The sequence below is a fragment of the Lactuca saligna genome, chromosome 4 (assembly GCF_052625555.1).
Source record: "Lactuca saligna cultivar CGN05327 chromosome 4, ASM5262555v1, whole genome shotgun sequence".
Taxonomy (NCBI): Eukaryota; Viridiplantae; Streptophyta; class Magnoliopsida; order Asterales; family Asteraceae; genus Lactuca; species Lactuca saligna.
Genome location: NC_136420.1, coordinates 313599543 through 313620985, shown reverse-complemented (window position 1 = coordinate 313620985; position 21443 = coordinate 313599543). Strand labels below are relative to the sequence as shown.

The 21443-nt window shown below is 41.7% G+C and overlaps 1 protein-coding gene across 1 annotated transcript; it reads right to left on the bottom strand.

Annotated features, from left to right (window-relative positions):
* Positions 1 to 2860: 2860 nt before the first annotated feature.
* LOC145040873 (uncharacterized) lies at positions 2861 to 4252 on the bottom strand. The gene has a single exon (XM_078988763.1). The coding sequence runs from the start codon at positions 4250 to 4252 to the stop codon at positions 2861 to 2863; it is 1392 nt and encodes a 463-aa protein (XP_078844889.1).
* Positions 4253 to 21443: the final 17191 nt, after the last annotated feature.

Here is a 21443-nt window from a genome sequence, read left to right as displayed (position 1 = left end):
ATACGTAGAGATATTAAAAAAATTATCTAAAATTAATTCATTATTCATACTATTCATTGACTTAAGTAAACAGTAAATTTTAAAGATATGTATGTAGAGTATACTTCATTTCCCTTACTTTATATACTTCATTTCTCCAGCATCATATTTTTTTAATTTTAAAGTTTTATAGAAAACAATCATACATCAATTAAATTTGAAGGGATATATACAGTAAAGCCCCGATATTTTCATCCAATTGACACGAAAATCCCAAACTAATTTTTTTTGACACAAAAACCCGAATTATCGGCATTTATTAACCCGATTGACCTTTTCTGCCGGTGCATCCGGTTTACTTGGTGAAGTGGCACCAAATGCTTACATGGACCACTGATTTATTAAATGAGAGGCTTATGTGGAGTTGTCGACCTTACTTAAGCACCATACCGTCAATCCCCATGAACCCTAGCTTTGTATTTTTCAAAGGAAAAGACGAGAATGTCGTCTTCTTCATCTATTGGAAGCAAGGTTATGCGAAGGTTCAATCCCCTCAAAGGACACATTGCGATTGCGGTGACTTAGTTGGAAGGCGGACTTCATGGAAGACAAGAAATCCTGGAAGAAGATTCATTGGATGCCCAGATTATAGGGTTAGTTGTTAATGTTGAAATTCTTCATCTTTTAGTTTTTTTTTTCTTTCTTTAATCTTGGATTATCCAGGATTCGAGTAAAGATTGCAAATTCTTTGATTGGGTGGATCCTCCACTCCCTAATCAGTGGTATAAGGACTTGCTCTTACAATTGCACAATGGGTGGAATGGAGATGTTGTAGAACAAATGGAAGAAGCAGTAGTAGAAGTTGTTCCAGCTCAAGTGCAAGGTGCAGGTGGTGTTGTTCCCAGGTGGTCAATGTTCTGGCTTATTTTGGGTTTATGTTTTGGTTTGTATTTTAAGATAATGTATTGGGATATGTAGTCACTATGTACGATGTTGTTTCTTTTGCAATGTAATGAACATTTTACTTATGTTGTATTGAATTATGGTAAAATCAAAGTACCACAACTATGAACCACATATAAATAATAAAACTGTCAATAACCAAGGCTAACCTGCACAACCAAACTTGAAATAAAATATGACATTGATCAATTGTGACCATTGGTTAATGCCCTTGCTTAATTACCAGTAACTGTTTACAAAATATGAACCAATATAAGAGGATATGTACCACCATTTACAAAATATGAACCACAAAGTGGTATGCAAAATATGAACCAAAAGATGGTATGCATCAGTTTACATAGTACCACCTTTTACAAAATATGAACCAAAAGATGATAACCCCTATCACTAATCTATAACTAATGCCCTATCTTCACACATTCCTATACCAAGAGGGTCAACCACCTTCTTTTTCAACTTCTGAAGAATGATCCTCTCTGAGGGTCTCCTTGTTCTTTGTTTCATATTATTCCCAGAATGCCCTTGTTGTACTGGATCATTCACTGGAACACCTTCTTCATCTTCTTCTTGTCCATCTCCTTCATCTCCTTCTCCATATTCTTTTTCTCCATCCCCTTCTCCTTCTTGTCCATCTCCACCTCCTTCCACTCCATCTCCTTGTCCATGTCCTCCTTCTTCTTCATTACCCTGTCCATCTCCTTCTAGTCCACCTTCAACATTGGCAGCCTAAAACACAAAAAAAAAAATAGTAAAAAACACTTAATCATATACATAAACACTAAATGAAACCTTACCACATATCCAAACTCTTCTAAATGAGCTTTTGTAATTCCAAGGCATCTCATAATGTCTACATCAGTGTAACCTGATTTCCTCAACTCTGTAATTTTTTGTGTAATGTAGTCCATATCTACCATATCCAGCCCATCTCCATCACTCATCACATCTACATCCACCATCTCTTCAGAATTATATTCTTCATTGACCTTTTTTTGGGGTGGTACTGTATTTGAGGTTTCACCTCTTTCAAACCAGCTATGAAAGCCACCCCCACCTCTAGGTACCCTACCACCTCCTCTATTTCCCCTTGTCCCCCCTCTACCACGTCTTGTCCATTGGGTTAGACTAGGGTCCAATCTTGGCCTGCCTATTTTCTTATTGGGTTTAGGATTTGGTTCAACATGTGGATTTTTACAGGTTTTCTTGTTGTGCCCGTTTTGTTGACAGTTTTGACATTGGACAGTTCTGCCCTTTGAGGACACTTGAGAGAACTTGTCATCCCTCTCTGATACATGCCTTTTCCTTTTCACAGTAGGCCTGCCTGACATCCTCCTCTCTAAGGGGGGTAAGGGCTTAATATAAGGAGCTTCTGTCCATAAATTGTTGCCATTAACAGGTAGAATGTTATAACTATAACTTGAAATGTACATCGCCTTACCAAACCACTTGCTGATAAATGTCTTTGGATCCTGATGAGTTAACATGATAGATGCTTGGGCATGGACACATGGTATCCCTGATACATCCCAAAGTCTACATGCACAACTCATTTTCTCTATGTTGACTCCATATGATTCAAGACCATTTCTAACTTCAAATTCATTTTGTCCACTAGGGTGTACCCTCCAAAACCTGCAAATAAAAGTTGTTACTAAATTAGCATAAAAGTTATTAATAACTTAGCATAAATGTATACAAAACAAGGAGAACTTACTTCAAGTCCTCACCAAATTCTTCCATTTTCTTAATTGCAGATGGACACACATCTCCTTCCCATTTTTCAGCTAACTCCCTGAGGTTGTAAAACCTATCCATCATATATAGCCTTATCTCTTCAAGCATGGTCAGTAGTGGCTTCTTCCTAGCATCAAGTATAACTGCATTGAAGCATTCTGCCATACCATTTTCTACAGCCTCACAGGCCAATCCAGTGGAAAAGAAAGCCCTGCACCATGTATTTGGCTCCCTTTGCCATTAGATGTTCATAAGCACCTGGGCTAATCTGTCTTATCTCATCCATGTGATTCTTGAATTCACCCTCTACAGTTGATTTGGCAGCCTTCCAGAATAGGTTCCATAACTGAATTCCACTATATACTTTTCTGAAGTTGGCATAGATATGTCGTGCACACTGTCTATGCTCAACATATGGTAACACCTCCTTTGTTGCCTCAAGAAGACCCTTATGTTGGTCTGAAATTACACACATGCCCCTTCCTGCATCCATTCCAAGGTCAACCTCTAACAACTGAAGGAACCACTTCCAGTTAAACTTATTCTCAATTTCAACTACAGCCCAAGCTATGGGAAAAACGTGATTGTTTGGGTCCCTACCTATGGCTGTTAATAATTGTCCCTTACACTGCCCTTTCAGAAAAGATCCATCGATCCCTACTACCCTTCTACAACCCATCTTCCACCCTTCTTTGATTGATTTGAAACATATGTACATCCTTTTGAAAATAGTTGTACCATCATTGTTGTCTTCGACACAAATTTTAATGGTGCTGTCTGGATTGGATCTTAGCAATTCACCACCATAATCCCACACCCTTGCATAGTGATCACCTAATTTTCCCTCAATCATGGACATTGCCCTACATCTAGCCGTATAACTCCTTACCCATGAAATCTTAGTGTGAAATTTGTGTTGAACTTTTTCTTGGATTTCCTTAGCTTTCAAATTAGGTGTCCTAATAAGTTCTTTAAGGAATTTTCTAGCTAACCATGTTGGTCCCATAAGTTTTCCATTGTTAAAATTCTTGACACATGTATGATGTGGATACATTTTCTTTATTTGGAATGACTTTTCAGTGCTCATCCAAGAGGCTTTAACATAATAAGGGCAACCGAATTTCTCATGATCACTAGCACACACACAGTGTAGTCTAACACTATCACATTTATTAAACCTAATCTGATAACCTTTAGATATGGCATGATTTGTTAAACAGAGTTTAAGTTGCTGTGGAGATTCATACCTTTCTCCCTCTTGAGGTTTCATTCTATTCCATGTCACATTTGGATCATGTGTGGAATATTTAAACTGAGCTTCACTGTCATTTTCCTCTTCATCCACAACTTCATCTACATTTTCTTCCTCCTCCTGTTCGTCATCCAAAGGTTCTTCTTCCACGGGTGCTTCATCATCTTCAACATTCTCGAATAATGGGATAATGAAGTCTTCATCTTCATCGTCAAGAGACAGTGAGTTCAAGAACTCATCTCTACATATCCTACTCTGTTTCTTTAGAAGGTCTTCATTTAGTTCCACGTCGATCGTGTCAAAGTCCAACACACCTTCCATCTTCAAGGCTCCAACTCGTATCTCCCTTGGACTCGAATTCGTATCTCCTTCACAGTAAAAACCCTAGAATTGTCGCAGTAGAAAGAGAGGTTTTTCCAGCTCGATTAACCCTTCTTCATTTAATGATGTCCTCGTCATCTTCCAAGTAAGCGTTAGTAGCCACATCATCTCGATTACCAACTATTAAATGAGTTACCGGCAAAAAATGTCAATCAGGTCAATAAATGCCGGTAATTCGGGCTTTTGTGTCATAAAAAATTAGTTTGGGACTTTCGTGTCAATTAGATGAAAATATCAGGGCTTACTGTATATATCCCAAATTTGAATGACAAACCATCAATCCCATTTTCAAGAATAGAACGTGTTATTATTGAATAAATATGTTCAATCCTTTAATTAAGTTTTTCATAAATCCAATAAACAATCAAAACTTAGATAGTTTGCAATTCACATTACAGGGGGACAAAATAAATATAAAATAATATTTACATAATCAAAATGTATAATGCTATATTGAACTTATAAAGGAGAACCAAACATATCAGTTCCAGCAGCAAGCGAACAATTAAGCGCATAACACATGCATAATTGTAAACAAACAAAAAAAATACCATTCTTTTTATATAATTAGAATTTCAAAAAGTACAATGGTATTTAGCATATGTGAAATGGCCCTATTAGCTGGAATTAGAGTTACACATGCGACAACAAATGAAAAAACTTATTATATTCCCCTTTTACTTTTCCTTTTTTCATCAAAATATTATAACAATCACTATAACTCTTGTCCTTCATTTGAATAGGATAGAAGTTTGAGAGCAGGGACTACATTAACCACTTGATACTTTACATATCCATGCTTAAAAAAGACTTCACCTACCAATAAGCATAATCAAAATAGAAAAACTACAATAAAATAAACAAAAACATTGGGTGGTTGAATATATAAATAAAATATTACATAAATATACATTTAAATCAAAAGAAAAAACTAACATTCGTCTAATTTGTTCAAACAAAAAATGTCACACCCCCGAACCAGACGGTGGAAACGTCCGGGGGCTTGCGCGTGACTTTATCTTGAAATATCATTACAGTGAATATAATTAAAACATAACATCATCATCATCACACATGTAATATTACAACATTCATTGTTTACATCAAGTAATGTATTTGAATATTACATGCCAAAATAGTAAGAGTATGATGAAACAAAATATCACACAATATCCATTAGTTTGTTTCGTTCATCCTGCTTCAACAGTATCCTGAGAATACAAGTTATTTTGAAAACGGTCAACATAAAAATGTTGGTGAGTTCATAAGCATGTTTGTGAAAATGATTTGTATAACTTTGAAAACCACCAGAAAATCCGATATTTTCTGAAAAATTGTTTAGTGTGTTTGTGTTAGATCTTGTATTAATGCATGTATGTTATTGTTTATCTGACTAAAAAGGTAAAGAGAATGTAGAGAATGTAAGAGCACGTAAAGAGAATGTTTCCAGACAACCCGACGTTGCCAAAAAAAAAAAGATGTCTTCCGTAAACTTCATAACGTTAATTCCTCTAAGCGAGCCGTCATAACCATACTAAATAATGACAATTTCGCCTGTCTTGGCGTCGTTGGATGCCGACGGATAAATAGAATAAGGTTTTTGTCACCCTAGACTGGCCTAGTCTAACTGTAGCGAACAGCTCAGGTGTGGGGTGTCATCCCCGTATAAATCTATACACAAATCCTCGTTCTCCCTCCAGGAGACTCTGGTTATAACTACAGGCTACGATCGTACACTTAATAGGTGTCAACCGATAAAAACTTGCTAGATCCTTAATCGAATTTACGCGAAGAAAAATGTATAAACTCATTCTAGGACCAATGATCCATGTAAGTGAACCACGAAGGCGTCGCTAAACATGTAAATCATTTCAAGGCCCAAATGGAATGAGATTATATAACATGGGCCCGAAATATATATGAAAGGACAACTAAGGCCCATTTCACATATAAAGTATTTACAGGCCCAAATAGCACACAAATAGTATCCAAGGTCCGTCGCACATGTTAATGGGTCAATAAGGCCCAATAAACATGCAAATAGTATACAGGACCTATCACACATAGAAATGGGTCACTAAGGCCCAATAACCTAGAAAATGATCAAATTAAATCCATTTGTTGGTTTATCATTGATTTTAGTTCAAGTATTCACTAAAATAGCATAAAACGAAGAACGCGTATAAAATCCATTCTCAGGCCCAATAAACATGTAAGTGGGCCACTAAGGCTCACTATACGTGTCTATTATTTCCAGGCCCAATAAGGATATGAATATCATTTTTAACCCGTTTATTATTGTTTTATTTATTTTAGCTTGATTATTTACAAAGTTGATATAAAAAGTCCTCTTTTTTGTAAAAATGACGTTCTTGTCCCAATAAGCATAACATTTACAATTAGGCCCAATTTTTGTAAGAATAACACTTTGATCTCCAATTTTGTTAAAAACTTGTGTTGATGACTACTTTGTGGTAAAAATAACATTTATAAACTCATTTTTGTCAAAAATATCATTTTTGCTTGATTTTTGTGAAAATGCACATTTTTCTGGTTTTTGGCTTTTCCGACCTAGTTTTTAAAGAATTTGTAGAAAATTCATCGTAAGTTGAAATTTGGATCCGTAAATTCTGGAAGTTTGGAAATCTTGTCTACTTTGTTAAAAAAAACTTATCTTAATTTTTGATGGCCTCAAACTAGTGTGAAATTACTCATCTTCACAGGTTGGTCCGAAATTATTTCAAATATGATAGGCAGTTTTGTAAAATTCGTCAAAAATTGTAGAAAAATCGTATGAAAACGTGCGAGTAGTCATTTTAAAGGTATAAACCTGAAATTTATCCATGTAAAAAATTTTTGAAAAATACTTCCATTTGAATGGTAAAAACAGCCCGAGATTGGACCAAAACGTTTCTGTCAAATGCTGTTTTGTGAGTTTAGTTTATAGATCTCTAACCACAACACTCATTTTTGCTATATCAAGTGTATAAATCCAGTATATACTAGTTTACATGTATTATGTTTGATAAAACATACTTATCTCAAGATTCATGTAAAGATCCAAGTGATACACTTCAAGCTTCTGAACATATTTGTAGATTAGTGAAGAAATCACACATAATCACCAAATGTTTCAAGGAAATCACACATAATCATGCATATACACATAGATCTACACAAATAAACTTGTATTCTCCCCCAAAAACAAGTAAAAACAAAAAAAGGGGGTATGAACTCACCTTGGGGTTTGGTTCGGTTTTAGTGAGAAGATGGAAGGAGAATTCGGCCTAGCTTGCTTTTTGATAGGAGTTTTCGAATTCAAGATGGATCTAAGAGACATGATCCACGAAAATATGGTGTAATAGGAGTGATTTTTGAAGAGATTAAGAAGCTAAACCATGTATCTAAGCAAAACTTACCAAAGATGATGATCTAGGTGAAGATCCTCTTGAAACTACACCAAAACTCAAGAAATTTGAGAGGAAATGTAGGAGAGTTCTTAAGAGACTTATTGTGAGAGTTTTAGAAAGTAAGAATAATGGTGAGGAGGCCTTATGGCCGTGAGTTTTGAAGAGGGGAGAGGGAGAGAGAAGGATTTCCTAGTTATATGAGATATCACCTTGTTATATGTGGGGTTTTGGTGCATGGGTGACCACCATGCAATATTGAGGTGGCACTTGCTCATAATTTCCCATTTTTTTCTTTTGTCTAGTAAACACCTTGGGCCAAGAATTTGGGCTAGGAGGAAGGAGTTGAAGTGGTTTGGGCTCAATCTTGGATTTGCTTGATTTTTATGAAGTTTAAGAATACTTTTCGGTCCATTGGGCCTTTAAGGTAGTTCGTGGCTCAAGTTGTATAACGAAATGGACATTATGGCCCAACAAAGCCTATTAGAGATGAAAATGAATTATTTTAGGCCCACATGGCCCAAAAAAATCTAGTTTCATGATTGTGGGTCCAATTAGAGCCCAAATAGTCAATTTGAAAGTTTATTGGTCCATTAGACCCACTAAGAGAATCCTAGTCCATAAAGAACTTGAGTCGAGATTTCTAGGGTTTCTAACCCTTATTTGAACATATGTGTAACACCGTAAATTTCAAGACAAATTTTTTTATTTAAAATAGTCATTTTACTCTTAGAAACACTTGTTTAAAATCTTATTCATAGTCAATTTACAAAACATAACTCCATTTTCACTTGCATAGAAAACCAGGATCCTCCAAAATATGACTCTTTCTCTGGTGTGTACAATCAAGCCGGTGCCGTCCCGTGATACTGAAAGAAACCTGAAAAACATCAAACAAAACACTGTAAGCACGAAGCTTAGTGAGTTCCCCAATATACCACACATAACACATATTAGCCACTCGAGGCTATAACTCTATGGGTCCGTGCACCCAAACTCTTTGAACCCTCAGGTTCTAACTCTGGGAACCTTCCGGTTCCAACTCTATAAACATGCACAACATAAATCACGTAGAAATAATGCAGTACAACACATCACGTACATATAGCATACAAATACTCTGAACACATAACTCTGGTTACCTACTCAAGGTAAAGTATAGTGAGAAGACTCACCTGGCAAGCAGAAAGCAGATATCCCCACACTTGAATCTCGAACTCGCCACCGCCTAACACGTAAGGCAAATACTCTCATGAATATAACTCTCGAGGCTAGAATAAATCCTCTCATAACACCCTCTTATGGGTAAAAGACTATTTTACCTCTCTCTTGGCCCAAAGGCCACATCGCTGTCCAAACCCTAAAACTCAACGGCCAACCCTTGGTCGAAATCAAAGTCCTCAGTCTAGGTCAACCCTTGACTGACTCTACTCGCCGAGTCAACCCTGTGACTCGTCGAGTTCCCATAATCAGAACTTCCCCATATCGCGACTCAACTTGTCGAGTCACCATGAGACTCGCCGAGTCCCACAACTCTGAGTCCACTCACACCCAACTCACCGAGTCATCCCTTGACTCACCGATTCTCGACTCAACCAGGAAATATTTGGGACTCTTCGTCAAGACTCGTCGAGTCGAAGAACAGACTCGCCGAGTCTACGGCTATCTTCAACCTACTCGCCGAGTTGTTCATACAACTCGCCGAGTTCCAGGCCATCTTTATCCAACTCGTCGAGTCCACCCATGTGACTCGCCGAGTACCACCGGTCTGAATACATTCCGAATCATTCCAGGCCATGCAACTGCTCCAAGACATAGATCTAGCCTCCTACCACTCATCCATCACGTAAAGTGGCAAACTTTACGTGAATCCAAAGAGATCTAAGCCGTTTGCACATTGGGGCTAGGGTTTGGGACATGCAAGCTTCACTAAACACTCCAACACAGGGACTTTCATGCTCTCTGATTCTTCTCCCTTCCAGATCTGAGGTAGCAACCTCAGGTCTAACCTCTAGACTTCCCATTTCATCCATAGACAATTTCTCACAAACCCCAAAATGAAGAAACAACATAATCAACAGGTCAAACCGAGATATTACCTCTAAGTGATGCCCCAACTGCAATGAAATTCGAATCCAAGCAAAGCCCCTTGCTCCAAACCTTCAATCTTCCTAAAATTCCTTCAACCATTACTTCTCCAAGCTCCAATTCACTCAACAATGGTGCTTCTCCGCGATTTAGGGTTTTCTGGGGCTCAAGGGGTGATAAAGAGGCTGGGAGGAAGACATAAGGATCATTATATAAGGCTCAACCCCGAGAATTAGGGTTTTCTCCACTCAGCGCCTACTCGCCGAGTCCAATACACTGACTCGCCGAGTCGGCCACTTAACACGCGACCAAGTCGCGACTCTACTCGCCGAGTCCACCCATGGACTCGCCGAGTCGCTCTTTCCCAAATTACTCTTTTAGCCCTTCAGCTCTACTCTTGATATTTCGGGGTGTTACAATTCTCCCCCACTTAAATTAGGCTTCGCCCTCGAAGCCCACAGTAACTCAACTCCAGAATTACTCCCACAACGTGCCACCTGGCCTTAATCGGACCAGATCTCACAAGGCATACCCATCGAAACTCGAACACACCTTCCCTTTCCTTACGGTGTCCTGACCATTGTCTCGAACCGGGCACCGAATGTACCCTCTGATGACCACACACAACGATCCGAGAATTACCCATGAAGTATCTCTGTCCCAAATCTCAACAATCACTCGACCCATAAGGGTTAGAAGACATGAACCATCGGATCCCCGATTCGAATCCCTCTCTATCCAATCCGTGACGACGGAAAGACCCACTCTTAAATCCCAGAGCAACTCCCATGAGTCCTCTTCTTGCAATCACACACCCATGCCGCACCAACCTTCGCACTCTCGGGTTAGGAAAACCCGTCACAATGATGACGTCTCTAACATCCCCAGGAGACACCCACCACTACGCACACAGCCCTCGATCAGAATCAAGTTGGGAGTCCCAGACTCCATCCCTACATCCATCCTGAGACTCTTGGCTCTACACCCGCGGAATCCTTCCGCGTCCTCAGCAGACATCCCATCATGATGTCATTCCATACCGCTGTCACAGACACAGTGTTCGACCACCATACTCCAAATCATCCATTCTCACTACAACTTTCACTTCCGCGAATCAACACTTTCCCCAGTAAATGAGGATCCAACACTTCCTCCCATACAACAGCACAAAGGGTGGCATACCAATGCACTAATGATGGCTGTTGAAATAGGATAACTCAACCAAGGATAAATACGTGCCGCAACACCCTCCGAAATCTAATACACATGCCCGAAGCATGTCTTTGAGCGTCTGAATCGTTCACTCCCTCTGAGGTGTCCTCCGACATCATCAGGATAAGCTCTAGCTCATCACATATCCCTCTTCGAGACTGAGCACCAGGTCAGCTTTTGACTCCACAGCTGAGCCTCCAAAGGTCACCCAAATCATGATCCAAATATCCCACTAACTTCCTCCCCGTGACCACTATCCCGACCCCGTGACACGCAAGTCACGAAATTCTCTTTTCCTTATGCAAGAAAGTATAATCCAACCGAGGATCGTCTCCACCCTGATCTCTGGTTTCTGCTGCGCATATCCCTTGCCATCTCACCACATTCCCCGACAGAGACGGGGACCCCAGTCTCGCCCCCGGTCCAACATCCAGGCTCCAAAAACTCAATACTAGGGCTACTCAAGCCCAAAACTCTTCCACATCATACGCTGATCGGAGAACATTCCATCATCACACTCTCTTGCCATCTAGAGAGCACTACGACTCCCCACGGTATCACAACACCCTATGACTAGTGAGTACTACGGCTCCCCGCAGTATCACAACACCCTCTGACTAGTGAGTACTACGGCTCCCCGCAGTATCACAACACCCTCTGACTAGTGAGTACTACGGCTCTCCGCAGTATCACAACACCCTCTTACTAGTGAGTACTACGGCTCCCCGCAGTATCACAACACCCTCTTACTAGTGAGTACTACGGCTCTCCGCAGTATCACAACACCCTCTGACTCCACTAGCTCGTGCTCCACAGACTATCATAGGCGGCTACCCATACTCGTCTCGAATATTCATCACAGACTCTGGAGGCAATCGTCATAACAGATGCCCACCCTTGCGAAGATCCACTCTCCCAAGTAATCTCCCTGGATGCCCATACTCGAAGGGCTATCACTAGTTCCATAGATACCTCGGAACACCCCCACCGATCATCACAAGATCCTGCCACAACCACAGGTTTCCTGCCCCAAGCACCATATAGATGCAATAATACATTCCCTCTGAACCCCATAACTAGATCTTCATTTTTCCCAAGTTGCAACTTCGGTGTATTCAATTTCCCAACTGCAATACGAAGAAACGCTAACGCTACGAAATACGCTGATAATTCTCCGAAACCCTTTTTCCTGCCACTCAAAACCCAAACAAGGATACGCATACCGACCCGGGAGTTGGCTGCCCAATCATTCTTTATCTACTTGCCCCAACACTGACCAATACCAGATTCCTGACTAATAAACACCTGTCGTGGAGACATTCATCCTCCTCAAACAAGTACCTCCCGCGTTAACTCACTCTGACCCCTTTCCTCGATCACCGACATCTCTAGTCTCATGATTTCTTACCTCATATCTCTATACTCCACTTATAACTGCTCTTGACAAATCTCTGCTTTCTTACATACAGCACCCGGTTCTCCCCCACTTAGGGATCGAACCATCACCAAATAGCATGCAACTAACCCATAACTATATTCTCCAGCAAAATCGCACCTGCCCCTGGAAAGTGCTACACAATGCCCGATAATCCCCCATTAAGGAAATGAATCGACCTCATATACTCTGAACCTCTGATGAACTCCTCAAGAACTTCTCGTCACGTCTGCCTCTAGTCGTTCCAAATCTCGTACTAATTTAGTACCAAACAACTCAACTACTCGATAACATCCCTGGCTCATAGACTGAACCATAAAATCATTGTACCCCTCACCTCAACTCATTAACCAACGCTCCAACACCGGGATCATCCCACGAACAAGGACCCACTCCCATATACAACACCCCATGGATAGAAAACTCTCTGCACCACTAAACTCGACTGAACTCCCCACTGATACCACTACCATACACCCGACTATACTCAATTAGGTATAGTGTGGCCCTCGACTATCTTAGTCCCAACTGACTATCTGCTCATGATAGATCACTGCCTCACGGCACACATGTTACCTGATACTCTGGGGGAAATCATCATCAATGACAACCTGCAGGGTTTACCCCTAAACCCAAAACAAAAACATCATGCTTCTCATATTCTCACACTTACATAATTAGTACCTCCCCGATCATAGGAGGTGACATCTCTTTAATCGACTGATCACTCAACTCAGATCGAAATTCTCCCTTCCACTGACTCCTTACTAGAATACTCTGAGGGACTCTCGATCTCCCTCTCAAGGGATGCCTCTTCGAACTTACTCGTGACCGAATAACCGGAGAACCACAAACATCATTCACTACGAACCATGGTACTCCTTCCACGACATCTCTTCTCAATATGCCTCGATGTATGGTACCCTAACCATGACATTACTCCCCAATTCGCTCCGATGTATGGTACCCGGACCATAACATCACTCCTCAATCTGCTCTGATGTATGGTACCCGAACCATAACATCACTCCTCAATCTGCCCTGATGTATGGTACTCGAACCATAACATCACTCCTCGATCCGCCCTGATGTATGGTACCCGAACCATAACATCACTCCTCGATCCGCTCTGATGTATGGTACGCAAACCATGACATCGCTCCTCAATCTGCTCTGATGTATGGTACCCGAACCATGACATCACTCCTCAACCTACCCTGGTGTATGGTACCCGAACCATAACATCACTCCTCGATCCGCTCCGATGTATGGTACTCGAACCATAACATCACTCCTCGATCCGCTCTGATGTATGGTGCGCAAACCATGACATCGCTCCTCAATCTGCTCTGATGTATGGTACCCGAACCATGACATCACTCCTCGATCCGCTCCGATGTATGGTACTCAAACCATAACATCACTCCTCAATCTGCTCTTTAGAACTTCAGAATACTCCCTGTATCAAGTATGGGTCCTCTGCTTTCAGTAGTACGGGCCCATACTACCTGCCACATCTACCCATACTTTCCACACGGACCATCCCAGAGCTTCTAAATAGCTGCTCGACCTGCTCTTTCACCAATCCCATCGCGCGTGCTCGCTCCCCAGCGAAATTCTCTATTCTACAAGCGCACTCGTCTGGATAGGGTTATTCCCTAGGCTCTTCCGTCGTCCTCCCACTTCTTTGCTATCAGCTGCTGAAGAGCTCCTAATGATGCCAGCCATCTACCTCCTGAATATCGTCATATTCACTTGGTAGTTGTCTCCCATCATCGAGAGTTCCACAAAGCACAAAGCAAGCAGCATTCGAGCATCGAAGGATACATAGGACCCCTCTCCGTGATAACTCCACCTTCTCAGCTCATCTTCGAAAGTACCACCGAACTCTGTAACTCTACCCCTCATGGGTTCTAACTGGATACTCTCACTCATCACATACTTAAAACATAACACATATAACAATGAGTCCTAGGCTAAGGCATCACAAATCAGGCCACTCTAGTCCTAACATATGAAATACCTAGCCTGTCTCTAGCATGCAATAATATCTCATAAAGTGCATCATACATATCTCATAACACAAAAATAAGGGTATTTTGGGAAATCACCGTTCGGGCTCTGGCTGATTGTACACACTGCTCCTTCTTGCTTTCTCTTTGAACTCTTATTCACTTTTAGAAAATTATTTCTTTAAAAACTTTTCGTACTTCCTCAGTTTGAGTCCAGATTTACCCGAAGGCGCATCCGAATCCCTCAAACCAAGGCTCTGATACCAACTTGTAACACCGTAAATTTCAAGACAAATTTTTTTATTTAAAATAGTCATTTTACTCTTAGAAACACTTGTTTAAAATCTTATTCATAGTCAATTTACAAAACATAACTCCATTTTCACTTGCATAGAAAACCAGGATCCTCCAAAATATGACTCTTTCTCTGGTGTGTACAATCAAGCCGGTGCCGTCCCGTGATACTGAAAGAAACCTGAAAAACATCAAACAAAACACTGTAAGCACGAAGCTTAGTGAGTTCCCCAATATACCACACATAACACATATTAGCCACTCGAGGCTATAACTCTATGGGTCCGTGCACCCAAACTCTTTGAACCCTCAGGTTCTAACTCTGGGAACCTTCCGGTTCCAACTCTATAAACATGCACAACATAAATCACGTAGAAATAATGCAGTACAACACATCACGTACATATAGCATACAAATACTCTGAACACATAACTCTGGTTACCTACTCAAGGTAAAGTATAGTGAGAAGACTCACCTGGCAAGCAGAAAGCAGATATCCCCACACTTGAATCTCGAACTCGCCACCGCCTAACACGTAAGGCAAATACTCTCATGAATATAACTCTCGAGGCTAGAATAAATCCTCTCATAACACCCTCTTATGGGTAAAAGACTATTTTACCTCTCTCTTGGCCCAAAGGCCACATCGCTGTCCAAACCCTAAAACTCAACGGCCAACCCTTGGTCGAAATCAAAGTCCTCAGTCTAGGTCAACCCTTGACTGACTCTACTCGCCGAGTCAACCCTGTGACTCGTCGAGTTCCCATAATCAGAACTTCCCCATATCGCGACTCAACTTGTCGAGTCACCATGAGACTCGCCGAGTCCCACAACTCTGAGTCCACTCACACCCAACTCACCGAGTCATCCCTTGACTCACCGATTCTCGACTCAACCAGGAAATATTTGGGACTCTTCGTCAAGACTCGTCGAGTCGAAGAACAGACTCGCCGAGTCTACGGCTATCTTCAACCTACTCGCCGAGTTGTTCATACAACTCGCCGAGTTCCAGGCCATCTTTATCCAACTCGTCGAGTCCACCCATGTGACTCGCCGAGTACCACCGGTCTGAATACATTCCGAATCATTCCAGGCCATGCAACTGCTCCAAGACATAGATCTAGCCTCCTACCACTCATCCATCACGTAAAGTGGCAAACTTTACGTGAATCCAAAGAGATCTAAGCCGTTTGCACATTGGGGCTAGGGTTTGGGACATGCAAGCTTCACTAAACACTCCAACACAGGGACTTTCATGCTCTCTGATTCTTCTCCCTTCCAGATCTGAGGTAGCAACCTCAGGTCTAACCTCTAGACTTCCCATTTCATCCATAGACAATTTCTCACAAACCCCAAAATGAAGAAACAACATAATCAACAGGTCAAACCGAGATATTACCTCTAAGTGATGCCCCAACTGCAATGAAATTCGAATCCAAGCAAAGCCCCTTGCTCCAAACCTTCAATCTTCCTAAAATTCCTTCAACCATTACTTCTCCAAGCTCCAATTCACTCAACAATGGTGCTTCTCCGCGATTTAGGGTTTTCTGGGGCTCAAGGGGTGATAAAGAGGCTGGGAGGAAGACATAAGGATCATTATATAAGGCTCAACCCCGAGAATTAGGGTTTTCTCCACTCAGCGCCTACTCGCCGAGTCCAATACACTGACTCGCCGAGTCGGCCACTTAACACGCGACCAAGTCGCGACTCTACTCGCCGAGTCCACCCATGGACTCGCCGAGTCGCTCTTTCCCAAATTACTCTTTTAGCCCTTCAGCTCTACTCTTGATATTTCGGGGTGTTACAATATGAGATATATTTAAATGAGAATGAAGTATAGGCTTTTACAATGGATGATGCTTACATGGGAATAGAATTTCCTAGCAAAATGCCAGCTGTGACATCATCCCCCCGTTAGAGGGAATTTCATCCCGAAATTCTTTCGAAAGATAGGTTCATGAATGAGAGAATAGGTGAGGGTACTTCTGTTTAATCTATACTTTGTGTTCACTTGTGAATTTCGATCCACACTTGGCGCTCCATCGATCCTTCATAATTGGAATGCGGCATTGTTTTGTACGCTTTACTTCCTTATCCAATACATTGACTGGTTCTTCGATGAGCACGAGATTCTTGTTTATTTCCACCTCTTTCAAAAGGAATGATAAGAGTTTTGCCTGGTAGGCACTTTTTCAAATTCGATACTTTGAACACAGGGTGTACTTTGTTGAGCTCTACAGGCAGCTGCAGCCCATAAGTCTTTGGACCAATCTGAGCAAGAATCTCGTACAGTCCGATGTATTGTGGGTTTAGTTTTCTCGGTTCCTAAAGCGAATCATTCATTTCCAAGGAGGCTCCTTTAATAACGCGCGATCCCTGACTTGACATCCTAATGGCTTACGCCGCTTGTCAGAATAGCTCTTCTGTCGGTCTCGCAATACTTAAAGTCAAGCTTTGATTTGGATTATCTTCTCTGTTGTTTCGCAAATGGTTTCTGGTCTCATGAGAGTACTAGCGAGTGGTCTGCATTTATGACTATAAAGAGTTTCGAAAGGAGAAATCTTGATGCTCGTGCGATAGTTGTTATTGTATGATAATTCAATCAAGGGCAACTTGTAACATCCTAAAAAAACACAGTCTGAAAATTTCGTTTAATTTAATGATAAAACCATAGTCAATAAACCTCATATAGAAATCATAAGCAATGTATCTCAGAATATTATAACAACTGTCAAATATATCAGAGTAAAAACATCCTAGGCTGAACAAATGGTGTGTGCACTGCAATCTTCCCGAGCTCCTCTTTTGAAAACTGAATACCTGAAACCAAAACTGAAACTGTAAGCACGAAGCTTAGTGAGCTCCCCCAAACTACCACATATCATACAATAACATATAAACACATATTGGGCCTTGCCCACTGCATCGGGACGAAGCCCGGAAACTGCATCGGACCGGAGTTCGGAACTGACTGGGACCTTGTCCCCTGCATCGGGCCAAAGTCCGGAACTAACTGCATCGGACCGAAGTCCGGAACTGACTGGGATCCTGTCCCCTGCATCGGACCAAGTCCGGAACTAACTGCATCGGACCGAAGTCCGGAACTGACTGGGACCCTGTCCCCTGCATCGGACCAAGTCCGGAACTAACTGCATCGGACCGAAGTCCGGAACTAACTGCATCGGACCGAAGTCCGGAACTGACTGAATCATATCATAGCATAACATATCAACTAGCATGAACACATATATTGCATACTACATCAGGCCGTAGCCCGGAACACATAACACATAACCCATAGCACATAAATTTTTGTCTGAGCTACGAAGGCATAAAACATACTAACTACTGCATCGGACCGAGGTCCGGAAACTACTGCTAACTGAACGGGCCGGCATTGTGGCCTTAGACCCGTCCCTACTGGAAGGAAACTCACCTGATGTTGCTGAACTGCTGCTGCTAATCCTTGACTGCTACCTGACTTCTGACTTCGACTGCTGCTCCACTAGCTCCTCAAGCTACCAATATCAATATGACACTTAGTCCAACTGACCTCTAAAGGTTACTAGGTCAAATCTGGTCAAGGTCAAAATCCTGGTCAAAGTCAACCTTCCGGGTCAACCCTACTCGTCGAGTCTATCTACTGACTCGCCGGGTTCATATGCCCTGAGTCTTTCTTGTTCGCGACTCGACTCGCCGAGTCTAACTAGGTCCAAGTCCTGTCCTATCCAACTCGCTGAGTCACCACCCGACTCACTGATTCGGGTCTCGACTCGAAGGGTTTAGGGTTTCGCGATCTGACTCGCCGAGTCCAAGAACAGACTCGCCGAGTCCTAGACAATCTTCAACCAACTCGTCAAGTTGTTCATCCAACTCGCCGAGGCCATGCCTATCTTCATCCGACTCGACGAGTTGTTCATCCTACTCGTCGAGTTCCTCCTCACCTTCAAGCTACTCGCCGAGTCCACTCGAAGGACTCGCCGAGTCTATCCATTCCTCAATCCATGCAGTGGCTTTTCGAGCCAAATTGAACTTCCAACTCCTAGATCCATACTTCTAGGGCCTATTCCCCACGTAAAGTGGCAAACTTTACGTGTAGATTGAGAGATCTAAGCTCAAAACACACTACATTCGGGTTTATGGCAAACATGCTTCTTCAACATATCAAAGGCTGATACTTTAGGGGATTCTAGACCAAAACCAACATGGATCTGAGGTAGCAACCTCAGATCTGAACCTCCAACTCGAATTGGTTACATATCATACCAACAATGGCCAAAACCCACACATAAGAGTAGATCTATATGGAAAAAGAGAGTCCAAGCAACAACTTATTACCTCCACTTGGTCTGAAATGACTCCACAATCCAGATCTACAATCCCTTCTTGCACCTCCAAGGTCTTTCTTCCTCCTCCAAGCGTAATGCATCCTACAAGGCAAAATCTAGCTCCAAAAACGGAAATGGCGGCTAGGGTTTGATGTTCTGGGGTAGAGAGGCAATAAATGAACCCTAGGAAGGAGAATGAGACACTTAAATAGGCTCCAAGTTCCCGGGTTTAGGGTTTTCCCCGTTCAGACCCAACTCGCCGAGTCTCCCTGGCCGACTCGCCGAGTCGGTCGCTTTCACCACAACCCGGATCCCGCTCGGACTCGCCGAGTCCCTCCATGGACTCGCCGAGTCTCCCCTAAACTTGAGGTTTTCTTTCTTTTCTTGGCTTTCCAAACTTTGGGGTGTTACACAACTGGGCATCCCATGAATTGCTAAATTCAAACACTCAGGCTCGAAACATGACTTCGAGTGTTTGAGTGGTCCGTTCGCTTTGGCTATTGGTTTGAGGGTGGTAAGCAACGCTAATACTTAGTTATGTTCCTATAGTCTTCTGAAATGACTATCAAAGTCTTGAAGTAATCCCGTAATCTCGATCCGAGATTGTAGATACTGATACTTCATGGAGTCTCACGATCTGTATTAGCAGAAAATGGGCAGATTGGGTTAAACTATCAACGATCACCCGGGTAGTGCCCAACTGAACTCTTATAATAATAAGCTTTGTCTTTTGACTTCGAGGGTTTTATCCATCCATGCAGTGCTTTCTTCGCGATATTCTCCGGCTTGATGCTTTCAAGGCTGGTTGCAGATGTTGACAGTGTTTTGTTCTTGCTTCGTGAGTAGATGAGTATGCTATTGATGAAAATAATGAAAAGGCTGACTAGGAGTGGTTGATAAAACTTGGTTCATAGGGTCCATGAATAGCATGGGAGCATTCGTTAGACCGAAGGGTATCACAATGAATTTGAAATGGTCGGGACGAGTTCGGAAGGTAATTTTTGGAATGTCGTCTTCTCGGACTCGTAGTTGGTGATAACCGGTTCTTAGATCTATTTTAGAGAAGTAACTAGCTCCTTGGCGCTGGCCAAATAGATCGTCAGTCTGAGGGAGTGGGTATCAGTTTTTGATAGTGAACTTATTCAATTTCTTAAAATTGATGCACATTCTGAAGGATTCGTCTTCTTGAAGAACAATACCGGAGCTTTCCAGGGTGACAAGCTTGGTCCGATGAATCCTTTGCACAACAATTCTTCTCAATTGACTGGATAACTCACGAATTTTGGCGGAAACTAACCTATAGGGTGAATTAGCAATTGATGTGGGTCCTAGTATTAGGTCGATTTGAAATTCGACCTGTCTTTCTGGAGGTATTCCCGGATGTTCTTCAGGAAATACATTCGGAAAATCGCATGCTACCGGAATACATTGTATGCTTACTTCTTCTTCGGTCTTGTCCACAATATGAGCAAGGAAAACGTAGTTCTTCTGGTGCAGGCACTTCTGTGCCTTGATGCACGAGATAGGATGAGGATTGATGTTAGGTTTATCACCATGGGTTATTAGAGTTTTGTTGTCACACCCCCGAACCAGACGGCGGAAACGTCTGGGGGCTTGCCGTGACTCAATTGTATACCATAACATTGAATATATATATGAAACATAACAACATTCGTTACCATTCATCAACATAGTACAACCGGTAGTGTTTACATATCAACCATTGTTTAAACATTACATTCCCAAAAATTAAATTGTTTGATTCATTCATAAATAAACCGCAACCGTCACTGAATGTGATTTCCCTTGATTCACTGGTTCCCTGAGAATACAAGTATTTTGAAAAACGTCAACATATGAAATGTTGGTGAGTTCATAAGTAGTGTTTAAAATCGAATGTTTGTATTGTTTGAAAAACCACCAGAAAATCCGATATTTTCTGAAAAGAAAAGCTTTTAAAAAGGTTTGTGAAGATCCATAGGTATGCTTTGTTTGTTTCTATACTTAAAAAAAATGTTCATTGAAGTTGTATGCCTTTCAAATTTGTATGTATTGAAAACCCTAGGAAAACCCGATGTTCTCCTAGTTCCTTGAATTACGTGGTGTTACATTGAAACCATTGCATAGCGTATAGTGTCAGTCCCGGGCGACGTTGGAAGGTTCTCGAGCAATGATTATTTACTACAAACCCACGTTACACAAACGCCCAGTTTGTAGTTATACTAACGACTCCGAAGGCGTCGTCAGTACTAATCACGTTATCCAATCGCCCTGACTAGGTGTAGTCCCACATCCGAAGAGAAAGAGGTCACGAAGACCCCGGTAACTCCATTAGCCGGTTGGGGATAAAATGT

Excerpts from the sequence above, each read along its gene's own strand:
- LOC145040873 (XM_078988763.1), bottom strand. The coding sequence starts at position 4,252 with ATGGAAGGTGTGTTGGACTTTGACACGATCGACGTGGAACTAAATGAA.